Raw genomic sequence first — 27,142 nt, 5'->3', positions numbered from 1 at the left:
GGACACAAGTCTAGCTGGGACACCTGCAGGCGTCCGGGAAGGGTCTTTTTGGCCCAGCAGTTTTACTATCAAAACCAGTCAAGCCTGCAGAAAAATGATCAATTCTACAGAAAACCTGAAAGAGCAGAACAGCGAGACCGCATTTCCTTTAACACAGACTCCTTAGGCTCCCCCTCCACTCCAACGCCTATTTCTACTTTTCATAAAATGGATTTTCACCCCAAAGTCCAGATTTATCTGATGACTTTCTAAAGGTAATTTATTTAACTGGTTCCAATGACCTCATTCTCCCTGGGAACTGCCAGCTGGGCCCAGAAGCCAGCTTAGATTCAGGCTGACCACAGCTGAGGCTCTTCAGGAGGCAGAGGTTGGCCCTCCTAGGGCGTGCAGCTCATCTTTTTGTTTTGGCCGCACAGTGCGGCATGTGGGATCTTAGTTCCCTGACCAGGGATCGAACCCATGCCCCCTAGCCTTGGAAGTGTGGAGTCTTAACGACTGGACCACCTGGGAAGCTGCTCACGCAGCTAACTTGAACTATTAGGCGAGGTGAGGACTGTCCCTCCTCTCCTACATGGAAAGGTGCTTTCCTCTTGATAATCAGAAGTAGCCCGGGGCTGGGGCACCGTTTCGGTCACTGCCTCCTGCTCGGGTACTTTTGGTCCGGTCTCCTCGTGGTCTGAGAGGTCATGGTTCAGGCGTGTATCACGAGACGTCAGTGAGCCACAATCAGAAAGCAGAGAGACCCGCAGACTCACACTTACACTTTTGGCTTTCTCTAGGTATTTCTTGTATCGTTCTTCCATTTGCTTCATTTCCTCTTCTTTCTTCCGTAAAGCTTCTTGTAATTCTTCAATTTTTAAGGCTATTGATGAGACAGTAGACCGTAACAACTTTAAAAAGACTTCAACTGACAAAACAGTAAATAGTTAACAGCTTTGAGAGATCGTTTGGTCTATTCTTTTATATAATTTAATTTTTAAAAATCCACAATCTTTTTTTAACAGAGAGCTTTTCTTAGAAATAAAAACTACACTATGGAAGTACACAAATTATAAAAAGCATTCATTGAAGGCTAAAGGGATAACAAAATGTGGTCTATGTATACAAATAGTTGAATATTTTCAGCTTCAATCCTGATACACGCTACAGCATGGAGGCATCATACCCAGTGAAAATGAAAGCCATTATGCGAAGTGGAATAAGCCACACAAAAAAGGACAAATATTGTATGATTCCACTTATACGAGTTGTATACAAGAGTCAAGTGCAAGGGGCTGAAAGCAGAATGGAGGTGACCAGGGGCTGGGAAGAGAGGAGGTGTGGAGTGGGTGTTTAATTAGTAGAAAGTTTCAGTTTAGGCAGATGAAAAAGTTCAGGAGATAGACAGTGGCTGTATGATATTGCAAATCTACTAAACATGTCACTTAACTGTATACTTAAAAATGGTTGAAATGGTCATTTTTATGTTATGTATATCTCACAACACGAAAAAAGTAAAAGTCTGTATTGCTCCCACCTCCACACAAAAGAATCGACAAAGTCAAGTTACCTACATGTGCAAATACCAACAAAAGTAAAATAAGTCTGGTTGACATACTGCAACTGCACTACGAAGATAATTTCATAAAATATACATTAACATTCATAGTTAAGGAAAAATCACAATGGAATTAGAAATCTAAGCACTATTGTATAGATGACCATACACACACACACACACACACACACACACTCTTTCTGTGCTTTCTGTGAACAGGGCACATTCCTTGATTGCTAGAAAATATACAATAGGGCCTATTTCTAAAAGAACAAAATTTTACATAAACTTATTATCATGAGGGTAATGCATGGCTAACCAACTGAAAACTGATCATCAGGAAAAACTCACAGCTGTTGTTAAATCTTGGCTCAAGATCTTCGATGATGGCCCTCTTCTTCTGCAGCTCGTTATTGGCTTCATGCAGCTTCTCTCTGCAACAAAATATGTAACTGTGTCACCTACTACTGTTTTCCATTTTCTTCACTTGAAAGACGTAAGTTCTTTATTCTTAGGATACAGTAGCATATAGCACACAAATGCTATGAAACAAAGATGCAAAGACTTAACCAACATAAACATATTAATATTTTCTAAAGGACTAAAACCTAGAGACAAAAATCTCAGAGTCTGAGATAGCAGCCATTCTTTCATATAAACCTTCAGCCCGGGGGGCCAAGTTCAGCCCGTGGCCCGTTTCTGTGTAGAAAGCCTTTAGGACACAGAGCCTTGGTTTGCATACTGTCTACGGTTGCTCTCAAATCAGAAATCGGTGGTTGTGACATAGACTATGGTTTGTAAAACCTTGTTCCTTATAGAAAACGCTTCTGACTCCTGATCCAGAGGGTCGCAGAGTCCTAGCTGGGACCGTAACTACTACCGTCAAGACTGTTGTTTTCAGCTTTGCAGCTTGTGCTGATTTGTCATGGGAGCCATGGGGAACTGATACAGGCCTCCCCTTCACTAATAAGGTGTTTTTGATGAAGATTTTTACCATGTAGACAACTGAACAAAGAACCATGGTCAGACAGTAGTTTTATGAAACAACAGGCATTCTATTTTCTGCAACAAGGGGTGGGAAATGACAAAAGGACAGACTTCAGCATGAAATTCTCCCTGCAGGTCACCTCCCAGTGGCTGGGAGGTGACAGGTGCTGTTCTAGAAGTGTAAGCACCTGCCCAGGGTTAGACCTGCTACCCTGTGTCAGTGGCTCGGAGCACTCGCTTTCCCCACATTGAAGAAGAAAGCGGACAGCATGCAGAAACTGCCAGCCCGGAGAACTCTTTCCAATCCCCGCAGGACAGGCACGCGAGCTCTGTGCACCCAGGGTGTCTGGTTCACCACAGCCCATCAATGGAACACTCCACCAGGCTGGCAACCCACGGCCACCCACACTCCATGTCTGTAAGGACGGAGTTCGGCCAGGGTACGACAGGGAGAAGGACTCAAGTTGATACTAGGTGTGAGAGAAATCACAAAACACGCCTAACATCGTCAACCTCCGATAAAGAGGCTGACAAACACTTCTTCATGAGAAAACAAATGCTGTATTTTAAAATGGAATCTTCTAGATTAAAAAGTCATGTTTGGGTATGCTTGCAATGCAAGGAAGTGTTTGAAAAGCTGCTACTGTTGACAAGCTTAATGATACTTTAAAACATTTATATAAAAAGGAAGGTTCAGCTGGACACAGGCTCCAGAGCTGGTGGAGTGCAGCCTGGGGGCCAAATTCAGCCTGTGGCCGCTTTCAGGGTAGAAAGCTTTGGGGACACAGTCAGAGCACTGGTTTAGATACTATCCACGGCTGCCTTTGAGCCACAGCTCAGCGGCTGTGGCACAGACCATGGTCTGCAGAACCTGAAGCAACTGCTCTCTGTTCTTACAGGAAACACTTCTGCCTCCTGATCCGGAGGGTCACACAGTCCTACCTGGGACCATAAACACTACTGTGAAGACAGAAAACTCTGGAAGCTCACGTGAGAACACAGTTCTAATGCAGCAGTTGGTTGATTCAAGGACCTTGGGTGCAGATGACCCTTTAGACCAGGAGACCCCCAACCCCAGGGCCACAGGCTGGCAGCAGTCTGTGGCCAGTTAGGAACCAGGTGGCACAGCAGGAGGCGGGCAGCCAGTGAGGCGGTTTCGTCTGTATTTATGGCTGCTCCCTGCCAGTCGCATCCGCACCCGAGCCCCGCCTCCCGTCAGATCAGCAGGGGCATTAATAAATGCCACGTGCTGGAATCATCCCGAAGCCATCTCCCCCATCCCAGTCCGTGGAAAAACTGTCTTCCATGAAAACCAGTCACTATTAACATGTCTCATGATCGTCTCCACCTTGAGGGCCACCCAGGCCCCTGCCTAGATGCTCTGTAACCACCAACACAAAACACTTCTGCTTCTCTGGACAACCCGACAACGGCTGCAACAGCTTTTATACTCACAGATGCTCTTCAAGCTTCTTCTTTAGAAGAACTGACTGAAAATGGAAAATAGAAAATAGTTTATTACTTGACATTTTAACGAATACATTAATTACTTAAAAAAAAAAATGAAGAGTACTTGTTCAGGGTGGCAAGTAACTCTGAGCAAGCCCTCAGTAAGTTCTCTGGTCAAAGTTTGAAAATACACGATGTACCCAAGTTTGTTTCTCTCTTATAAGGGAGACAACAGCTCATAAGTGATAGCAATCAGTATAAAAAAAAAACCCCAAACTGCATGTCTAAATTCTCTATAGCCAGGGAAATGAATAAAAAAATCCTTCAGGTACAGACCTAATATTCTTGGACACAACAGGCAGGTAAAGTCTAATAATAGCAAGAGACTTTCCCTAAGACTTTTTGGGATTCCCTGGTGGCTCAGACGGTACAGAATCTGCCTGCAAAGCAGGAGACGCAGGTTTGATCCCTGGGTTGGGAAGATCTCCTGGAGGAGGAAACGGCAATGCACTCCAGTATTCTTGCCTGGGAAATCCCACGGACAGAGGATCCTGGTAGGCTATAGTCCATGGGGTCACAGAGTCAGAACCAACTGAGTGACAAACACATACGCAAGATACTTTTTATCCACGCTATTGTTTTCCGTGCGTCATGGGACCAACTCATGCAAACACTGAGTGACTCAATCCGAGATTCCTGATATGCGCGGGCTGCAAATAACTTACATGATGGAACGCGCAAATGAAGGAAAAGTCAGCCACAGCATTTAACATGCTGGGGAATGCAGCTTTGACTGGGTATTAAAAAAAAGTCTCCTGAGATGCAGGAGATCAGAACGTACGCAAAATAAGCAAAGAATAATGGCATTCCATATAGGACCGCCAGGTTTCATGATCAAACTCAGCACTAGTGGGGTACATATTATGAATGAATTTTATGAAGCAGTCCATGTTGAGATACATGGTTACATAATTAATTCGGTTGAATTCAAATAATACGGACTTAGAAAACAGACTGTCCAATCAGTGCAGAGCCACATGGGGGAACACACCCCTCACACCGGGCGCTTCCAGTTTCAGCCCCCTGACTCAATAATGATTGCTGTAATCGCTTACTCCGGCCCATTCTGAGCCAACCCTGCAATATTCAGATGCCCTGCTCTGCTGAGTGTGTCAACTGCAGCCAGGTGAATGGGCCACAGTGTTCACCACTGCGTCCCCCAGGCAGCGAGAAAGACAACAATCCTGCTGGCTTTTGATTACTGCTGTCCCCTCTCCAGTGCCGAGGGTGAAATGAACACATTTTAAAAAAACATCTTAGCTTTCATTTTGCACTCATGTTTTGATTAGGTTCTAAGCAAAATTCATTGTCAATGTTTATTCTGAGACAGTATGCAGGAAGTAAGATGATGATTTAATCTCTCAAAAGACAGCGGTTACCTGGCTGGGCACGGCCCTGAAGCTTGTCACAGGTGTTGACTTGTGTTAACCTCACCACAGTGGGTGCCACCAACCCCTCTGGGGGCTGAGGGATGCCCGGGCGTTTCCAGGGGCAGAGCCCGCACTAGAGCCCAGGCCTGCAGAGCCCAGCGTCTACGCACGGCCTTCATGTCCCCGCCTCCTGGGCCACATGCCTCCCCAGCTGAAGACTGGTACTCTCATAAAGTGTGGCAGGAGGGGGTCAGACCGTGGCAGCAAGCTCCATCAGAACACTTTATAAAACAAACCAGTTATGACACTGGGTAGGAGCGCGGTGGGGAGAGAAAGGAGCCGAGTTCCTGTCAGTCTGACTTATTAGGTTTTTGATATCCTTTAAATATCTTAATTGTAAAGGACATAAACCTATATTGGTTATCTTCATTTTGCATAGAAGCCCCGTAATTTAAAATTTCAACAACATCAATTATGATGGCAGATAATGCATAAATCAAAACACTGCTCAATATATAGAAATGAATAGGAAGCCATACTTACAATAGCCTTGAGCAGAGACCATGCCAAGAGACAGAGAGGACACATTAGTATGAAGCATACACAGCAGCCAACAGAAGGAACGATTTAGTAATTCATGAACAGAAGTAAAAGATATGCATTTTGTTCAAAAAATGTACATTTTTCTTTCTTCTACGATCTCATCCTGTCTTGTTCTCTGGAGTTTTATACACTGTGGCTAGCTCAAATTATCCATATGCCTGGATAGAACCAATGCTTTTCTGCTTCCACGCTAAAAATAAATGACATAAAAATAATAATAAAAATGTGCAAACCATGCTACTCTGCCTTAGGTCACAGGACTGTGCTTTTGATAACAGAAATAAGCGGAAAGTGTGTTTCTTCAGAGAGGACGCATCTCACTTGGCAGGGGTTCTGTGCATGGCATGTTTGTTGAGGCAACACTGCAGGTTGAGTGGGAGACAGAAGACAAAGCATCAAACATCTGCTGGGCAAGAACCGCACGGCGGGGCCCACGTGTTCCTCCACATCGTGAGAGTGAGGAAAGCTTCTATCTGAATCTTTATAGAGGAGAGCGCTCTGAGAGGAATTTCAGGAATTTACAGCAAAACATCTCATTAGCATCTGAACAGTCAAATAAACTAATTAACGCTAACAGTACTTTTAGGGTTGGCAACTCATTTCTGAAATATCGTCTCTTGAAGTAGTGACATGCAATGTATTTAATTAGATTTCATTCCCACAGCGGTATCTAATCAGGCCATGTAAAATTATTTTTTGTAGAATAAATCTCTTTCTGTATGTTTTAATATTAGAGAAACAAGTATAGCGGTTATTCCCCTGAGGCTGAGCAGATACTGATGTTTTGCCATGTTTACCTCCTATGACCCACACATTCTTCTCCTCTCTGCAGATCAACTGGAAGTCTCCTCAGTTTCCAAGACCAAAACCAAGATTACATTGACCTCAGTTTAAGGGACCTAGTGGTGCCACTGAACTAAGAGACGTCACTTCGGCTCACCTCTAAGACCCCCTTGGTGAGGTTTACTAGTATTTTCACACCCGAATGGTGGCTCTGCTTGGCATTTAGTGTTCTGGATAAAAGTAAACTAGTTCCATTTTAATAACGGAATGAGGTAGTTTAAATGCTGGTGAGAATCTGGGGAACTGGGAATCCACGTGGGGAGCTAAGAAGAACAACAAATTAGAGGATAAGCTGCAACCTGTGACCTCAGAGAGCACGTGGCCAGCATAACCCAGACGGTGCTTAAGAAACCCAAGAAATCAGGTCACGGATGAGCTTTCGGATCTCACACCCTGAGGCCTTGAGCAATAATACTGTTTTGTCTTCACACCCTCTTACATTACTAAGGCTGGATGGAACTGGATGGGTCTACAGCTTTGACGCGGAGCGCCCAGAATGACTCCAACGAGAACAACCAAACAGGTTTATACTCAAAAGCCAGATTACGCTGGTAATGAGAAAAAAATCACCAATTGATGGAAGCAAAGATTGGTCATGAACATTGTTTTTATCCCCTCTTCACATCACTTTTGAGGACTCTGCAAGTGTAGCTCTATTGTACACAGCTCATTAAATGTACAGGATTTGTAAAACTTGACTGCTGCACGCCTTCATCAGACTGACTGCTACATGCCGCGTGAGCACCTTGATGGGCAGGGAGCAGAAGGAGGTGGAGGAGGAGCTGTTTCTGCCTCCACATCCGTGCTGTATCCTAGGCGAGCACCCGCCGAACAGGCAGGGCTGTGACACACGGGCAGAGGGAAAAAAGGTCAGCGAGCTTCTATCTGAGCGTGTGTGTGTGTGTGTGTGTGTGTGTGTGTGTGTCTGTCTGTGTGTGTGTGTGTGTGTGTCTGTGTGTGGCCAAGGGCAAGGGCAGAAAGAGGGACTCATAAACCTGGAGAGGGTAGGATTCTAGGAAGGGCATCATTTTCATAAAACCGATTTCCATCGAACAGTGCTACCTGAGCATGCTGAGATCGTGTCAGCACTTTTTTTTTTGACCAGAAGGAAAAGCAATACTCTGAAAACTGAGTTGAGCATCCATGGAACACAAAAGCCCAATACCTTAGCTAAAAACTACAAATGAACTTCTAATTCCCAGCAGGGTGAATCTGAGACACAAAGCACTGTCTGGTCTTTTCATAAGCAATGTTAGTAAAAGGAAAACACTGTTTCTTTTCTATAACCAATATCATCACAATTATGTTGATAGAGACCGTCAAAAAAAAAAGTTACAGCTTTTCTAAACATCATGAAACTATTGGACCATAGTTAAAAGTATATAGTACACTTTTAATACACTCATAGTATAAAAAGTAAGACTTACATCTTCTGCCTTTGAGCCTTGATCCTGTAAAGACTTTTGCAGCTCTTCCACTTGCGACTGTACTTCTAGGAGTCTTTGATTCACCAGCCTAGGAATCAAATGTACATTAACTTTCCAAGTTCTGACTGAACTTATACCTTTTCCCTTAGGTTTTCACATAATGAGCAAAACAAATTCTCATATTACAGTTGGAGCAGTTCACTTTTCTCATTATTTTTGTATAGCTTGAAGTTTTGACGATGACATCCATTGCAGTGTTTGACACACACATTGTGTTGAGCTGGTGTACTTGTGCACGTATATTCGTCTGAAATTCACTTCAATATACACTTATTCAAGTGAGTGCTCAGTGCAGTGCTAAAAGGTCCTCGTGGGCTGTCGCTGGCGGTCCAGTGGTTAGGATTCAGCACTTTCACTCCCAGGGACCCAGCTTCAGTCCCTGGTCAGGGAACTAAGGTCGGGCAAGTCTCTGGGTGCAGCCAAAAACAAAAAAACTGCACTTGGGGAGGCAAAATGTAAACAAATAAAATTCAAGATAAATACTTCAACACAGCACACAGAAGTATACAGAGGAGTGAGAACTGCTCAAGGAAGCGAGGACCGCACCTAATAGTGTGGAGGAGTCAGGCCTCACCTGAACCGAGACCAGAACAATAAATAAAATGCTTGTGTGGTTAATGGTGGAAAGAGGATTCGAGACCGAGAATTCAGCACGGCCACAGTGCACAGAAAGGGAGCAGGCACAATGAGTTCAGGAATTATATGGCTGAATTCTACGTTATGACGACATTATGAGGGGAAGGCAGGCTGCAGATGAAACCAGAGGAGAGGCTGGGCCACCTTGTGTGAAATTCAAGTGTGTTTTCATTTATCCTGGGCTCAGTCGCTCAGCTGTGTCCGACTCTTTGTGATCCCATGCACTGTAGCCCGCCAGGCTCCTCTGTCCATGGGATTTCCCAAGCAAGAATAATGGAGTAGGCTGCCATTTCCTGTAACTGCACCTAAAATTTGGTTGCAAGGGAAAAGAGCCCAGCCAGCATTTAAAAATGCTGACTCTGGAGCTCTGTCTCCACAAATTCTCTATAGATCATTAGGCTGCAACGGTCGGGGGACTAGTGGGTCTTGGGTGATGCTGAAGGAGCCGAGAGTATTTCAGAAAGATCACAGTGCCGTGCAAGTCGAAGAGATCATTTTGGAAGGCGGAGAGCAGCAGGAAAGTAGGAAGCCCGGGCGGAGGCCACCGCAGTGATGACTACGCTTCCCTGAAAGAGACAGGGTCAGAGGAGGAGATGCATAGAAGACATAAACGAACAGAAGGAGCAAAAAACCACCGAGGATTGTACTCTCAGCAACCAAGAGCCACTTACCACGAAAGGGAACGCAGGAGGAACAGGCTGAGCCACAGCACAAAGAAACTTGCTTGCTATTTGTTGAAAACTGAGTGATGGAAATGCCTGTTACAACGGCTGGACCCTTGCAACTGGTGCCCAGCAGGAGGGCACAGCGGACCCTGGGGCCATCTGGTGACGACTGGGGCCGTGAGCATGAACGACAGTGGCTGCAGAAAGTGCGGCCTGGCGCACAAGAGACCAGGAAGGCCCCCAGCAGATCACCAAGCAGAGGGCGGAAGGGATGGCTCACCCTGGAGAGGAACCAGGGACTCAGAAGGAACGAGCCAGGGCTGCTCCTGAAGCTGAGAAGAACTGAGGAAGGGGAAGTGATCAACCATGAACATGGTAAAGAGGGGAGGAAGAGAAGTCCAGGATGCTCCCATGGGGCTGGCAGGTCTAGTAAAAAACACTTTAGGAAAAGTCAGATGCCCCCCAATTAAGGACAAAACAGGGCAATGACTAGAATCCAAACAGCCAAGAATTTCGGCATGAAATTTTTTTTACTCAACAAGAAATTCTTATTAGAAACCTCCAGGTGCTATAATTTAGTAAGAATCACAATAAAGATATAATAAACCTATAACAATAATTGGTATTTTTTCACATGAAGGAATCTGCTTTTCCACTCAGTGAAAGAATTATATGAAAATTCGTATTCAATATGGGAACAGAGGTACATAAGTACATAACTGACTGTAACTTTGTTTAATTTTCTCAGGAAGCAATAGGGAAAATACATCAAACTCTAAGACTATTTCAACTTTCCATCCTAGCGATTTTTGAAATTTATTTCGTCAACAAATACTATTACTAGGTGGAGGCCATTGTAAATGTCATAACACATAGTCTAAAATACTAGTTAAAGTACAGCTCAAGCATGTACACACGTGTATGAAGCTATAAAATGTGTGTAAATATGTATGAGAAAGTTCACTGACAAAAGAAGTGAGGATTGTAATGCCGACCTCAAGGGTCAGAGATTCCGACGTGGCTCTACTCTGGATCCTTCGTTCCTCTCCTAATACTGCTGGAGGGTCAGCAGGTATCACGGATTTTAACAAATGCCAACTTACTGGCAAAACTAACTGGAGAGGACTTTGGAGGTTGAGCTCTCCTTCTAAGGTGAGGAATGGCGTGAGCAAATTGGATTCACGGTCACACAGCCGCAAGGCCCAGTGGGACTGAAACTCTGCTTGCGTGGCTCTAGTCCAGTGCTGGCAACTGGCAGGTTAAGGCAGAGACCAGGTAACGTGAGTACTTATTAAACTCAGCAAGACAACACACGACAATTCACCTAAGAGGAAAAGCATCCAGTGAGGGGGACGACGGGAAGGAGAATGTTTCACAAATATGGCAGAAGACACACTGGTGGACTAGAGGCTTTGCAGTCAGGTAGCCTGGGTCTCAGTCCGAATTCCTCCATCTGCAAAACTTTAGTAAAGTAAGACCACATGTTTAAAACACTCAGCACAGTGTTTGGAACAAACAGTGGCTTAATAAACGCTAGCTGCTATTATTATTACTGTGGCAGGTCATAAAACCCACAGATGGCTATGACCCACAGGTAAGTTACTCGTGTTGCAATCTGATAAACCAACACAGCTGTAAGTAAGAGGCACTTGGAGGTAACCAGTCATCTGGACGTGCAAGTGCTACAGTACGAATGTCAAGTAGTCGTTCTGTTTTTAAGGAGAAAAGCTGTAGTAAGGCCTGTGAAAGACATGGCAAGTGTGATAGAAGATGTAGCAGGTGTTGATTCCTGACAAGAAATCAGTGTCGGGAGCAGGCTCTCCTGCTGCTGCTGTTGCTGCTGCTAAGTTACTCAGTCGTGTCTGACTCTGTGCGACCCCAGAGATAGCAGCCCACCAGGCTCCTCCGTCCATGGGATTTTCCAGGCAAGAGTACTGGAGTGGGGTGCCATCGCCTTCTCCAAGGCTCTCCTGACTAAGATACTAAGATACAGTGGAGGCCGAGGATGGATGGGTCAATCAAGGTGCTCTCACCTGGGCTCTGTGTGATTGCCACCTATTTTCCACTGTTCTCATTCCTCTCCCTTCTCTTTTCCCACTTTTTCTAAGTATTTTTTAAATAAAGTACTCATTATCTCTGCTCCTAAGAGCTGATATGCAAATGTCTCCTTCTGTTTATATTCAATTACGCTCTAATAAATCACCCTATTGTGTACACTGTTTGCTGATTCTCCCTCAGCAGGTTTAAAAATTAAAGTCACAGGAAGAAAGGTAGAGTATGTAAAACTGTCATAACAATTTTGACTCCCAAGACTGACTCATACCTGGAAAATGCCAAATCTATCAGGCATAATAAGCAAAGAATCTGTAATATCACATAAACTGTGAAACTATTTATAAAAATGTCAAATCCCTCAAAAAATGACAGAATATCACAGCTCTAAGACAAAGAAAAGACACCATGTGTTTGGGATCTAAGAAACGTTTCCAAAAAGGAAAAGAATCAGAAGATTGTCACAACAAAATATAAAAGTAATCCTTGCCAGAGTAAGAATTGCTTTTAAAAGTAGTTGGAATGACTGCCTACTGCAATACTCTGAAAACTTACAACTTACAAGCAGGAAAGTGATGTGCTTATTAGATTTGCAGACTCTAAATTCTCAAAATAATTGAATTATTCATAAGATGGATGATTTCAAACAGATTAAAAAAAGAAAGCTCTATCAATTCGTTATGAGGGTTCCCACTATTTTCCTTACACCAACTGATTCTTTGAAACATCAGCTTGTCTAAACAAGGCAAACTTATTAATCTGATCATGACGACGAAGTAAAAGTGTCTCCAAAGACTGTCAATTAATGGTGACATTATTTTATTCTCTAGGTTTTTTTTTTTTAAAGATTTTATTTATTTTTAATGAATTAATTTTGCTTTTGGCTGTGCTGGGTCTTCGTTGCTGCGTGGGGGCTTTCTCTAGCTGTGGTGAGTGCGGGCTGATCTCCAGTTGTGGTGCGTGGGGTTCTTATTGCCAAGCCTTCTCTGGCTGCTCTAGGGCGTTCAGGCTTCAGTAGCCGTTTCCCCGGGCCCTAAAGCATGGGCTCAGGAGCCACGTCCCCCGGGCCCTAGAGCACGGGCTCGGCAGGTGTGCACCCCGGGCCCTAGAGCCGGAGTTGCGTCCCCCGGGCCCTAGAGCGCAGGCTCAGGAACCGTGTCCCCCGGGCCCTAGAGCACGGGCTCAGGAGCCACGTCCCCCGGGCCCTAGAGCACGGGCTCGGCAGGTGTGCACCCCGGGCCCTAGAGCCGGAGTTGCGTCCCCCGGGCCCTAGAGAACACGCTCAGGAACCGCGTCCCCCGGGCCCTAGAGAACACGCTCAGGAGTCATGTCCCCCGGGCCCTAGAGCACGGGCTCAGGAGTTGTGGTGCACGGTCTTCATTGGTCCTCAGCACGTGGGGGCTTCCTGGACCAGGGATCGAACCCGTGTCTCCTGCACTGGCAGGCTGTTTAAGCTTCTAGTTTTAATTAGTGATTAGGAAGGGGGAACGGCAGGACTTCAGTATCATTTTGCCTGAAGAACTGAAGATGGGGCTTCTATCACAGAGACACAGCCCTTTTGGGCAAATCTGCCTTTAAGTGGAAAAAGTACTTGTGAAATGAGATGGAGGAGAACACTCTCATTTGCCCCTGCAGCTCAGATCATTTGCCCCTGCAGCCCCTGCAGCAGTGTTTGAAGGGATCAGATCACGGTGAGTGGAGTGGCCGCCGCGCCCTCACCTGTTCTCTGTCTCCAGCTCATTCTTGCGGAGGTTGGCGTCATCCAGAAGGCTCTGCAGCAAGGCGATCTTCTCATTGTCGGAACCCTCCTGGTTGATTTTCAACATCTTATTCTCATGCTGAAGACGAATGAGCTTCTCCCTGAGAGAGGAAGAAAAACAGATTAACATGGTTATCAAAATCCAGCGAGGCACCATTACAGATTTAATACGTAGAACAGAAATGAAAGAAAAAAAGAACCTGCAAGAAATTTAGCTCCTAACTGGCTGAGACAGCACATCTCAGGTCTCAAACCTTTTCTTTTTATAATAGAATTGATGGTCTGAAGATAAACAATCTCCAAGTATCATGATGTATAATGAATGAGGTTTCAAAATCCTATTTTCTTTCTGATTTAAACATTTACACATTCTGCCAAACTGCTCAAAAGAAGAGCTGTATAACCACAAGAAAAAAAAATGTTTTTGTAGTTCTCTGTGGCGATGGATACTAATTGAACTTACTCCGGTGATCATTTCACAACACATATGTATCCTTCATTCACATGTCAAATCATTATGTTGTACACCTAAAACTACTACAGAGTTATACGTCAATTATATCTCAATTAAAAAACTGTATCTCTTTATTTTTAGTTTATGAGGTTTCTAACTTTTCCACACCCTTAACATTAGTGAAAATTATCACTTTTAATAGATTTTTGCAAACTGGAAAAGAAAATCTCACTATGTGTCAAGAATACTGACTATGTCAATACTGGTCTATTAACGTGTTGAGAAGTTTCACCCCTTGCACTGTTTCACCTTGATAGCTCTTGTAGACACAGAGCATATTTTAATTTTACTGAGTAATACTCAATAGAAGCCATTTTGTTGAATCTTCATCATTGTTCTTTTCTCTCAGTTTAAAAATTCAACTTCATTACCTAAAAGCGTCCTTAAAATTTGTTTTTTGGACATAACCATTTATTTATAGGGGCTTCCCAGGTCGTGCCAGTGGTAAAGAGCCTGCCTGCCAATGCAGGAGACATAAGAGACGCAGGTTTCATCCCTGGGTTGGGAAGATCTCCTGAAGAAGGAAATGGCAACCCACTGCAGTATCCTTGCCTAGAGAGTCCCATGGTCAGAGGAGCCTGGTGGGCTACAGTCTATAGGGTTGCAGAATCGGACATGACTGAAGCGACTTAGGATGCAGCACGCATTTATTTATAAATATTCATAAAATAAGTATTTATTTGTGAAACAAATTTTATTGGTCCAATAATAAAGTACCATATCAGATGGCAAAGAAGTAAAAGGTATTTAAGATGCTTCCAAAATTGGTGTTGCGTTACACACCTTCTGTACTTAAAGAAATGCTAACAATAATAAATACTGTCTTCATTTATTCAACAAATGTTTGAATGCCTATGGCAACTTTCACAGTTTATAACTTTTACATAACTGTTATTTTAGCTAATACCTCCAAGGATGCTATCAAGAATCAAGGCTGGTGTTAACTTAAAAAGGGGGCAAATTAGCCCAAATAAGGTAAAAGCAATATTCAGGATTAATCATTATCCTTTTGCTGGACAGCTGATGCTTTCCAATCATTTACTCATTCTCATACATAAAGCCAGGCATACACTAAAATAAACAGAATATTTAAAATACAAATGTAAGGAACTTCTGAGGGAAGAGCAATAGAGACAGGGCGATGTTTCCTCCTGACTCTGCTTCTGTCTTCCCCAGACCATTTCTTGAACTTAGGTAATAAATCTCAGCGACTAAGTATTTTGCAGGCTAATGGCTAAGCATAACCTTTGTCTTTGGGCCATGTGGTTTCACGGCTAAGTGTCTGCTGAGGATACCCAAGCAGAGATGTGTCTGTCTGCATGTGTGAGACCCTGTCCTCCCCAAGAGAGAAACCAAGCTTCTGTACGGCCAGCTGAGAAGGTCTCTAACGTGCTGAAATCAGGGACACAGAGCCTCGAGTTCAGATTGAAAGTGTCAGTGATAAAGAGTAAGGAACTGGTCCTCTATATCACAGAGGAGTAAGTTTTCTACAACAATACTGTGAAGTGTGACTGGACTTCACCATCTCCTTACCTGATTTCCGGTGTGACGATCTCTGCTGCAAGACTGTCTGAAGACTCCTGACTTCCCAGAGGCATCAACCCTATAAACACACAAGCACTGACTCAAGGTCAAGAGAGACCACAACCACCTCCTTCAGTCCCTATATGAACCCTACTTTGAGCATTAAAGTACAAAAACTATGTCACAGTTGCCTTCCATCATCATCATCATTTTAACATTTTTAAGTGTACAGTTGAGTAACGCGAAGTCCTATGCTGATGCTAAGGCACCATTTTGTGGAAACATCACTACTGTCTATTTCCAAATGCTTTCATCACTCAATACATAAAATCTGTAACCATTAAGCAGTAACTACTCCCCAATGCTTTCTCCTTTAGCCCCTTGTAACTTTAATGCCAACATCTGGCCATTCTAGATACCTCACGCCAGCATCTGTCCTTCGGTGTCTGGCTCACTTCACCTAACACGCTGCTTTCAATATTCATCTATGTTGCAGCATTTATGAAAATTTCATCTCTTTATATGGCCCAATAATATTCCATTATACATACATATCATATTTTCTTTATTCATTTATCTGTTGACGGACACATGGTTGTTCCTGCCTTTTGGCTAATGTGAATAATGCTGCTGTGAACATTGGCATACCAGGATCTAGTTGAGTCCTTGCTTTGATTCTTTTGGGTATATACTTAGGAACAGAATTTTTAGATCATATGATAACTTCAACTTTTTATTATAAAGAACCACCAAACTCTTCCACAGTGGCTGACCCATCTTACATTCCCACCAGCAATACAAGAGGGCTCTGATCTCGACACATCCTCATCAACATTTGTTATCTCCATTTTCCTTCTTTTTTAATGACAGCCATCCTGATGGGTATGAAGTGGGACCTCACTGTGGGTTTGATCTGCATTTCTCTAATGACTAACGATGTTGAGCACTGTTTCATATACAAATTCTGGCCATCTGGATATCTTCTTTGGAGAAACGTGTCTGTAAGTCCTTTGCTTGTTTGCTGCTAAGTTGTAGAAGTCCTTTATACTCTCTGGACATCAACCACTTATCAGATAAAGGATTGGCAAATATTTCCTCCCATCTTGCACGCCACCTTTTCACTCTATTGACAGTGTTCTTTGACACAGAGAAGATTTTAATTTTGATGAAGTCCAGTTTACCTGTTACTCCTTTTGCTGCCTGTGCTTTTGGTATCAATTCCAAGGAACCCCTGCTGAATCCAACATCATGATGATTCTCTATGCTTTCTTCTTAAAGTTGTACAGTTTTAGTCCTTACATTTAGGGTTCCATTTTGACTTCCTTTTCGTATATGGTATAAGGATGGACACCTTCCTTCTTCTGGATGTGGACATCCAGCTTTCCCAGCACAACCTTCTTGAAAGACTTTCCTTTCCTGCACTAAGCTGTCTTGATGCTCCTCTTCAAAATCAGCTGACCGTCTATGGGAAGGTTTATTTCCAGGCCCTTTATATTCTGCTCCATTGGTCTATACATCTGCCCTTTCACCTATACATACTATTTGGATTACTCTAACATTTTACTAAGTTTTAAAATCAGGAAGTGTAAGTCCTCAAGCTAATTTTTTTTTCAAGATTGTTTTGGCTCTTCAGGGTCCCTTGAAAGTCTATGTAAACTTTAGGCTGGGTTTTTCTATTTCTGCAAAAAATACTATCAGCATTTTGATAAGAATTGCACTGAATCTGTAGATTGTTTCCGTGATGTCATCTTAACAATATTAAGTCTCCATGAACATGGATATCTTCCCGTTTAGGTTTTGATTTTTTTCAGCAGTGTTTTGTACTTTTCAGGGTACAAGTGTCTTCCTGGTTAGATTTAGTCCCAAGTATTTTATTCTTTTTAATTCTATTGTAAATCAAATTGTTTTCTTAATTTACTTTCCATATTGTTCACTGCTAGTGTATAGAAATGTAACTCATTTTTGTTGTTTAATTTTATATCCCGTAAATTTGCTGAATTCATTTTATTTGTTCTATTTTTTTTCGTGTGTGTAGTTTTTAAAGGGTTTCAACATATAAGAGCATGTCATCTGCAAACAGAAATATTTTTGGTTCTTCCTTCCCAATTTAGATTTTTTTTCTTTGTCCAATTGCTCTGGCTAGAACTTCCTGTAGCATGTTAACCGAAGTATAGAAGTGGTGGTAGCAGGCGTCACTGTCTTATTCCTGATCTTAGAAGAAAAGCTTCTGGTTCTTCATCACCGAGTACGCTGTTAGCTGTGGGTTTTTCGTACGACCTTCCTCATGCTGCAGAAGTTTCCTTTCTAGTTTACATTATTTCTTTAATGAAAGGGTTTTGGACGTTGTCAGTTGCCTTTCCTGCATCAATTGAGAGGATGATGCGTTTTTTCCTTCATTCTATTAGTGTGGTATATACTACACTGATCTCTATGTCTCTCTTATGCAAGTTTCACGTTGCTCAATTATAGCAGTTTTACAGTAACTTTTTTTCTGTTTTTTTGACATGGACCGTTTTTAAAGTCTTTATGGAATTTATTACAATATTGCTTTTGTTTTTTACATTTGCATGTTTTGGCCCTGAGGCATGAGGGATCTGAGCTCCCCGACCAGGGATTCAATCTGCACGGCCTGTGTTAGAAGGTGAAGTCTTAACCACTGGACCACTGGGGAAGTCCCTAAAGTAACTCCTGAAATCAGGATGTGCAGGCTCTCTAGCTTTTTATTTTTTTTTGGTTATAGTGGACACTTTGTTTTTTCGTGTAAATTGTATCAGTAAAATCAGCTTGTCAATTTCTACAAAAAAGTCTGCTGAGAATCTGATTGGGATTGCATTGAATCTTTAGACCAATATGAAGAGAACTGCAGTCTCTCTCCACAACTGAATGTGGAATGTGTTTACATTTATTTGTATTTTTAATTTATCTTAGTAATGATTCATAGTTGTCAGTGTGGAAGTCTTGCATTTCTTTGCTAAACTTATTTGCAGTTCATTCCTTAAGATAACTACTGTAATTTCACTTTCTGATTATTTACTAATAGTACACAGAAACGTATCTACACACTGATCTTGGACATTGAAACCTTGCCGAACTCAGCTGTCAGATCTCCTTTCCAATCTGAATGCCCTTCATTTCTTTTTTCTTTTTCTTCCGTGACTGCACTGGTGAGAAACTCCATGTTGAATACTGGTGGCTAGACTGAACAGCCTTGCTTTGTTCCTGGTCTTAGGGGAAAAGCATTTAGTCTTTCATCACTAAGTATGAGGTCAGTTGTAGGATGTTCACAGATGACCTCTACTAGGCTGCAAAAGTTTCCTTCTATTCCTAGGTTGCTAAGAGTGTTTACCATGGCTTATTTACAAAATGGAGACAGACTCACTGACATAGAAAACAAACTTATGGTTACAAAAGGGGAAAGTGGGTGGGTAGGGGAATAAATCAGGAGTTCAGGATTGGCAGATGCAAGCTACTGTGTATACAATAAACCATAGGACTTCCCTGGTGGTCCAGTGGTGCAGAATCCACCTGCCAACGCAGGGCACACAGGTTCGAGCCCTGGGCCAGGAAGACTGCACACGCAGCGGAGCAGCTAAGTGCGTGAGCCACCACTACCGAAGCCCACACGCAGAGAGCCCGTGCTCCCCACCAACAGAAGCCACGGCAACGAGCAGCTGGAGCACTCTAACGAAGAGCAGTCCCCGCTCACACTACTAGATAAAAGCCCACACGCAGCAACAGAGACCCAGCACAGCAAGAAAAGAAACAAACAGAGAAACAAAATTATAAAAAAAAAAAAAACTGAGCTAGGGTTTGATAAGCTGGTTAAGAAATAGGTGAAGAGGATAAGCAAAGACAGTGGTGACGAGAACACAGCTGAAATGCAGGTATGCAGGCTGGGTGACCTGGGAAAGGAGGCATCAGCATGGTCATTAGAGGCCACAGAGGGGGCTGAAGGAGGATGGAGCGAATGAACAGGTTTGGCAGAAAGAGGGCGCAGGGAAAAGGAGGCTGCAGTCAGAGGAAAAGAGACAGTCTAGTTTCAGGCAACAGGAAAGCCAGGGGCTGGAAATACGAGTGGGAGTGAGCAGATGGTGAAGTGTACGAGCACCCAGCCAGGCTCACGTGCTCCCCAAGAGGTGGAAGGTAAATTCTCAGCTAAGTGCTGCTCCTTTCCTGTGAGGAGGAAAAGGTTTCTACTTTGGACGTTAAGTTCCCAAGTAGTGGGTGTTAGTGAACTGCTACCCACCTCACTTCTCAGCTGAAAGAAAGATCATTGATTTAGAAAGTCTGATATACTTTTAAAGAGGTCACTAGAAACTTTTCAGGTTTATTATTAACACAAATGATGTAACAAATGATTTATGCTTTTGATTTAATAAAACCCAAACATTTGAATGCATTCCCAGGTGGCACTAGTGGTAAAGAAACTGCTTGCCAATGTAGGAGACACAAGAGATGAGGCTTCAATCCCTGCGTTGGGAATATGGCAACCTACTCCAATATTCTCGCCTGGAAAATGTCACGGACAGAGGAGCCTGGTGGGCTACAGTCCACAGGGCTGCAAAGAGTCGGACGTGACTAAGTGACATATATATATATATATATATATATATATAATATATAAACATTTGAATATAAAATTAAAAAGTAGGTAAATAAATTTGGTCTCATAACTATTGTCTATTTTCCATAAAATCTGGGTAACAGTTCAAAATCTGTATCAATCTCATGGCCTCTTCTCCAACTTTAAGTTCTTGTTTTTTTGGTGCAATCATCTTAAAATGAATCCTAACATTTTTCCTGATACTACCTAAACAAATAATCTTGCTTGGGCTTCTGAAACATTGTTACCTTGAGTTGTGAGCTGTCCTTCCTGAGCCTGAACACAGCGAAGCTCTTCAATGGTTTCCTTCAGAGAATCCCTTTCCGATCTCAACCTCTGGAGGGACATTAAGAACAAGGGAGGTCAGCTTCAACCTTCATGAATTTACTCATTAGTGGTCTCTGCCTTACCTGACAGAATGATAAACAGTGCGGAACATGAACATGTTACAGTTTTTAATCTTTTACAGAACAATCACAGAAGGAAAAGATTAGGTTTTTTCCAGTTTAACCACACTGAATACAGTCCATGGGCAAGGCAGTATTTTATCTAGTGAACCGTAAGAAACAAAACTATCCATTCTCAACAATAAGTATCTTACTACGTAAATAAAATTCAGTATTTTATCTAGTTAACCGTAAGAAACAAAACCACTCCATTCTTAACAATGAGTATCTTATTACGGAAATAAAATTCAGTATTTTATCTAGTGAACCGTAAGAAACAAAACTACTCCATTCTTAACAATGAGTATCTTATTACGGAAATAAAATTCAGTATTTTATCTAGTGAACCGTAAGAAACAAAACCACTCCATTCTTAACAATGAGTATCTTATTACAGAAATAAAATTCAGTATTTTATCTAGTGAACCGTAAGAAACAAAACTACTCCATTCTTAACAATGAGTATCTTATTACGTAAATAAAATTCTTTTCATGAAACATAAAAATCACACGACAAAGACAGTTCATGAATTATGACAAAGTAAAAATACTTTTAGAAGCTTCAAAATATGCTGAACAACAACAAAAAGAATTGTGTCCTCTGTAGTAAACATATAGAAAACAGAAAAGCTACATAAATTTATAGCAAATCACAAGTAAGATGATGGAAAAGAAGCATCAGTGGTACAAAAGTTAAATATACAGAAAATAAATTAGAATGAACAGTCTCTCAATCTTTTATTTTAGATCTATTTCTGAAACACAAATATGAATCTTCTTTAATTTAAAAATCAACAGGTGCAGGGAGCTCAAATCCGATGCTCTCTGACAACTCAGAAGTGTGGGAGGCCGGAGAGTGGTTCAAGAGGGAGGGGACATGCATGTACCTATGGCTGATTCATGTTGACAGATGGCAGAAACTGACACAATACTGTAAAGCAATTAGCTGCCAATTAAAAATAATTTGAAAAATCAACAGGATCTCTAAACTTTAAATTTATAAACAGAACAAGAAATTAACGTACCCAAAATAAGAATTAAATATCATTTTCTTAATTTTGACACTGATCAAAACCAAAATGCCAATATACATACTCACATCCTTTTCTTTTTGAAGACTGTCAACTTTTTCTTTTAGCCGCTTATATTCAAAATCTAATTTATCGGCTTTCTTTGATTCTTCAGATAATCTATTCTGCAGTTCTACTACCTGGTATAGAAAGGTATCGTTAATTTTTATAATTTGACACATTAGAAATTATCAAATTTCTTCTACAGATCTATGAAGATTATCTTCCCCACAGATACTAAAAAAAAATAGATAAGTTACAGAAGCCTGACTCAGTGGAGAGAACCTAGGTACAGAAATCTGCCTGGATACTGTGGGTTCTAAAACCAGACCATCTGGAAGAACAAATGCTCAAACCTAGAAAAACCTACAGGACTTTCGTTTCCTGTAACACAGGTAACTGGGCAGTCTGGAAGTCCTTTCAGCATGAAGCAAAAGAAATGCTAAGGGGGAAAAATGTCCGATGGCATTGATAAGCTTGTAAGAAAGCCTGGGAGGTCAGTTCAGTTCAGTTCAGTCGCTCAGTTGTGTCCGACTCTTTGCGACCCCATGAATCGCAGCATGCCAGGCCTCCCTGTCCATCACCATCTCCCGGAGTTCACTCAAACTCATGTTCATCGAGTCGGTGATGCCATCCAGCCATCTCATCCTCTGTCGTCCCCTTCTCCTCCTGCCCCCAATCCCTCTCAGCATCAGTCTTTTCCAGTGAGTCAACTCTTCGCATGAGGTGGCCAAAGTACTGGAGTTTCAGCTTTAGCATCATTCCTTCCAAAGAAATCCCAGGGCTGATCTCCTTCAGAATGGACTGGTTGGATCTCCTTGCAGTCCAAGGGACTCTCAAGAGTCTTCTCCAACACTACAGCTCAAAAGCATCAATTCTTCGGCTCTCAGCCTTCTTCATAGTCCAACTCTCACATCCGTACATGACCACAGGAAAAACCATAGCCTGGGAGGTCATCAGGGGCTAAAACTAGAGTGGAGGTTTGTGAGGAAGCTACAGGCACTGTGAGATGCCACCGGAAGTGCCAGGGGCCCAGGCCTTTAACATATTGGGAGGCAGGTGGTGGCTGTTAAACCATCTTGGATTCTGAAAGGTAGTGAGTCAGTAAATAGGTAGGTTAGGGAAAAAATCCATCAGCTGGCAAAGTCAGTAAGGAAACTTGCCTGCCTTAAAGTGAGTGTTCTGGGTTTTATAAAGTGTAACTTGAAAATGTGTAACCATAGCCTGTGGATAGATGGATTTGTGTTAGAATTTTTGCCGTATGTCTTGTCTGGCAAACCCTAAACCAAGCAATTAATTTAAGTCACCCTGGTTGGTAACACAGTGGTAAATTTGGCATACGAAACACACGTATTGCCTGGAAGAACACAGCCTCAACCAGGTCCCCAGTACTCTCAAAGCTAAAGATGAGAGCAAAACCCCAAATCACAAAAGTGTTAAATAAATAAACCACTAAGAACAACAGCAGAAAAACATTAACAGTACGAACAAAAGCAAAATAGAAGAATAAGCCCTCCAAGCAAGTTAAACTGGAGTTATACTTAAAGAAAAGAAAGAAACCTAAATTATAAAAGGAATAAAATACCACTAAATATGATCACGTAGATGTGAATAGCCACCAAAAGAGAAGTTGCAGAAAGAGAAGTATTACAACGAAAAATAAAATAACATTAAGCTCCAGATCAGAAACTAGTTCATGGGGTCGCAGAATTGGAGACAACTTAGTGACTGAACAACAAGATCAGAAACAGAGAGAATGAGTATAATATTTCTATATTCTATAGCACAATTTCACCATAATAATTATAGGTGTAGAATTCTTTTTTATTTATTCAGTTTGTAATTCACGGTTAATACTAAATCTGATGTCTTTCATTAATTCTGAAAAACACTCAGCCATTCTTTCCTTCAAATAATGTCCCTCTATAATTCTGTTCTTCTCTCTGGAACTCTGATAAAATCATTTCTTATTTTAATTTAATACCCTTTAATCACATTCATAGCTTCTTTGGACTACATTTAACTTTCAGTAATCCTTTCAACTTAGTTGTATGCTGAAAATTTTCATAATGAAATGTGGAAAAATGTATTCACCAAAAAACCCCACCAGCCATACATGGTGTACAGGGCTGTTCTAGTAAAACGTCTCTGTTACATTAAGTGAATATAACTTTGATGCCAAAATCAGAAGACAAGGAAAGCACGAGATAGAAAACTGAGTAAACTAACTGTAGAGGTAAAATATTCCAAGTAAAATAAACCAAGTGAATCTAACAACGTGAAACAACAAATAAACCTGCTACGACTGAACTGAGCTTATCTCAGGAAGGCAAGGATGGTCAAGCACAGGGATCTATCGATACAGTTCATCAGATTAACAGGAAGGAGAAGCAGCACAGGCATCTCTCAAAGGTGTAGCTGATTAAATTCAACATCCGCTTATGAAAAACAACTCATGAAATTAGGAATACAACGAAATTTTGTTACTCTTAAGAAAAGGTGGCTACCGAAACCAAAAGCAATCCTTATAATATACTGGTAAAACATTTAAAGTACTGCATAAAAAATCAACAACAAGAAATGGTTGTCTATTATTATTGCTTCTGTTCAAGACTATAGTAAAGGTCAGGCATGCTGACTAAGAAGGAAAAAAAGGATATGCTGTAAAAAGAAACAAATAAAAAGATTTTTATTTGTGCAAAATATGACTTCTGACAAGAAAACTAATAGACGTCGTTAGAAGTAATATGGGGGACTTCCATGCCGGTCCAGGGATTAGACCCTGCCTTCCAGCGCAGGGGACTCAGGTGCCATCCCTGCTCAGGGGGCTAAGATCCCACATGCCTTATGGCCCAAAAGTCAAAGCATAAAATAGAAGCAATATAAAAACAAATTTAATAAGACCTCAAAAATGGTCCCCTCCCAAAGGTAGTGATACGGGGATTGGACAAGATTGTGAAATCAGCATACAGGCCTTCCCTGGTGGTCCAATGTTTAACAATCTGCCTGCCAATGCAGGGCACGTGGGTTCAGTTCTTGGTCTGGGAAGATCCCGTATGCTGCAGGGCAACTAAGCCCGTGCGCCACACCACTGAGCCCAGGTGCCACAGTTACTGAAGCCCGTGCTCCTAGAGCCCAGGCTCTGCAGCAAGAGAGGCCGCTGCAAGGATACACCTGAGCACCTCAATAAAGAGGATGCCCCAACTGCTGCAACCAGAGGCAGTCTGAGCACAGCAGCCAAGACTCACTGCAATACATTAAGACGTAACACAAGTATCTGCTGTAGGGACCAATCGATAACCTCTGGATAAGAACCAAGTTTCAGAGGTGAAAAACCAAACACCGTGGAAACAAGTCAGTGGACTCTGATGAGCCAGTGTGACTCTGGGGAATTCAGCTGCAAACAACGTCAAGAAACCAGGCCAACCGTCTTACCTGTCTCTTATACGTCTCGAGTTGACTCCGAGCCGCGTTGGCTTTTCGCAGCTCCTCCTCTAGACTGACTGTGTTCTGCATATACATAGTATTCTTTTCTTCTAAGAGCTTAACTTGCCGCCTCAAATCACCTAGATCTTCTAGCTTCTTCTTATATGATTCTACTTGGCCTTCTAGTTTAGAAACTTTATCAGAAGAATGTCTAGAACGAGATGGGAAACCAGGAATCACAAACACACCCACAGTTGTAAAGCTGCTGTAGACAGGGATAAACCAAGAAGATCGCCAAGGAGTAACACGTTCTAATGAAATGACGAGACCAAAGGTCGAGTCCAGCTTAGTTTTTTGGGCAGGTTCAAAAGTATGACCAAAGTGACAGCAAAATTTGTAATGAGGAACATTACATAAAATTTAAGGAATGCACGCAGGAGCAGGTAGTCACAGAGTTCCATGCAGCACAAAAGCAAAATATACTGTACAGTGTCCAAATAATTTGGCAACTGGATGTTATTAGTGACCAGAGGAACAGCTGTTTCAGAGGAGCAGTTGGGGGGGGGGGGCGGCGGTGGCGAACTCTAGTGGGTTAAGGAGAGAATGTAAATCTGACCCCGTGTAATCTAAATCTGTTCTGGAGAGAAGCAGAGAGTAATACTTCTCTCACTCTTTCTAAGAAGAGAGGAACCGAAACATACAAATAGATGCTTGGCGGGGGCGGGGGGGGGGGGGTGGCCGGAGATTCAAATGGGAAGAGAAGTGATAACTGATGTGGCACCGGTCCCTGCAGAGCCAAGAAGGGTTCAGACCAGAGCACCAGGAGTCAGCAGTGGACGGGGCACCAGTCTGCACGCAGGCAGCAGAGGCCAAACACGGTGGGGATGCAGGAGACAGCACGCAGCGGGGAGAGGTGAGAAGAGTCAGGAAAACTCAGAGCAGCGACAAGCTAGGTGGGGACAGAGCCGTCCACGGATGGGCAGCAGAACGGGGGGCACATGGGGGGAGCCCAGAGGAGGGCGAGGATCATCAGTCTGCAGGAGGACAAAAATGACATCACTATGTGATTTTCTCTATTCGTTCTCAGCATTTAAAGAGCCAAAGGGTAAGATACAGATGGTTGGAATGATCCGACGGAGGACAGGTTAAACAGGCAGAACAGTGGAGAACCGAAGCAGCAGGGAGCGAGGGGCCCGGTGAGAGCACAGCTGAGTCCAGCAAGGAAATGAGCCTCGTAGGGGAGACAGGATCTGAGCAAGTGGACGACGGATCAGCCGGACGACACAGAATGACAACCCAGGAGCAGCAGAGAGAAAGCTCACAGCTACGCAAGCATGAAGTTCTGGTCAGAGATTAACTCCTACTTAACCAACATTTATATGCAGCACTTACTGCCAGATACTGTTCCGAGTGCCTAGAAACATAGGCTCACTCAGTTCCACGTGTCAGCCTGAGTGGGCGTGTGTACTATTCCCGCTTTACAAGATGAGAAATGGTTCCATGGAGGTGAACCCCGGGGGCCTGGCGGGTCTGAGATCCCACAGGGATGGGGGGCTGGGTTACCTAAGAACATCTATTTCATCCTTCAGAGACTGAGCATCGTCTGCCAGAGTGGTCAGCTCATCGTTCTGCTGCCGAAGTTCAGAGATCTCCTTCTCCAGCTCTTCACAGCGTATTCGATAGTCATCTTTGGCTGCTTCAAGCCTGTCATCGAAACGAAACAGACCCAGAAAGCTCTACTGTCTAATAATTCTTCTTAGAACAGCAAAAGTAAGTTAAAAACAATGACAATACGTTCTTCTTGAACTTGTCTCCCACTTTTGTGACCATATGCCGTATTTCCAAGTTTTAACTATCCTGGAAACAGATTCTGCCGTTCTAAGACTTGAAGAAAGACAACAACTGCCATCCTCTACTCAGAAAGGTAGACACCAAGTGCTATTTTTCAAAATATATCAGCTATTAAGTTTTATTTTTAATTAGGAAATGAACATACTCCCTTTAGAAATTTAAAAAAATGCAGAAAAACAAAGAAGATAAAAATCATGCATTACTCTAGGCAGGTACCTACTGTTAACATTTATGGAGTGTAACTTCCAGCCTGACTTCTT

At 42.6% G+C, this 27,142-nt stretch overlaps 1 protein-coding gene across 5 annotated transcripts in view; it reads right to left on the bottom strand.

Moving 5' to 3' along the window:
* Positions 1-27,142, bottom strand: part of HOOK3 (hook microtubule tethering protein 3) — an 88,566-nt gene that overhangs the window by 13,643 nt on the left and 47,781 nt on the right. For all 5 annotated transcript variants that reach the window (XM_086380479.1, XM_086380480.1, XM_086380481.1 and 2 more), the window contains 10 exons: positions 26,595-26,735; positions 25,041-25,242; positions 21,635-21,745; positions 20,338-20,425; positions 15,496-15,565; positions 13,409-13,549; positions 8,277-8,364; positions 3,980-4,014; positions 1,889-1,971; positions 762-862 (listed from right to left, as the gene is read on the bottom strand). In XM_086380479.1, coding sequence (XP_086236605.1) covers positions 762-862; positions 1,889-1,971; positions 3,980-4,014; positions 8,277-8,364; positions 13,409-13,549; positions 15,496-15,565; positions 20,338-20,425; positions 21,635-21,745; positions 25,041-25,242; positions 26,595-26,735 — 1,060 coding nt within the window. The remainder of the gene's footprint in view (positions 1-761; positions 863-1,888; positions 1,972-3,979; positions 4,015-8,276; positions 8,365-13,408; positions 13,550-15,495; positions 15,566-20,337; positions 20,426-21,634; positions 21,746-25,040; positions 25,243-26,594; positions 26,736-27,142) is intronic.

The sequence above is a fragment of the Bos grunniens genome, chromosome 27 (genome assembly GCF_055505025.1).
Source record: "Bos grunniens cultivar Pamir isolate PY7600 chromosome 27, Bosgru_T2T1.0, whole genome shotgun sequence".
Classification (NCBI taxonomy): domain Eukaryota; kingdom Metazoa; phylum Chordata; class Mammalia; order Artiodactyla; family Bovidae; genus Bos; species Bos grunniens.
The sequence above is the reverse complement of the archived record's forward strand: the minus strand, read 5'-3'. Positions and strand labels throughout refer to the sequence as shown.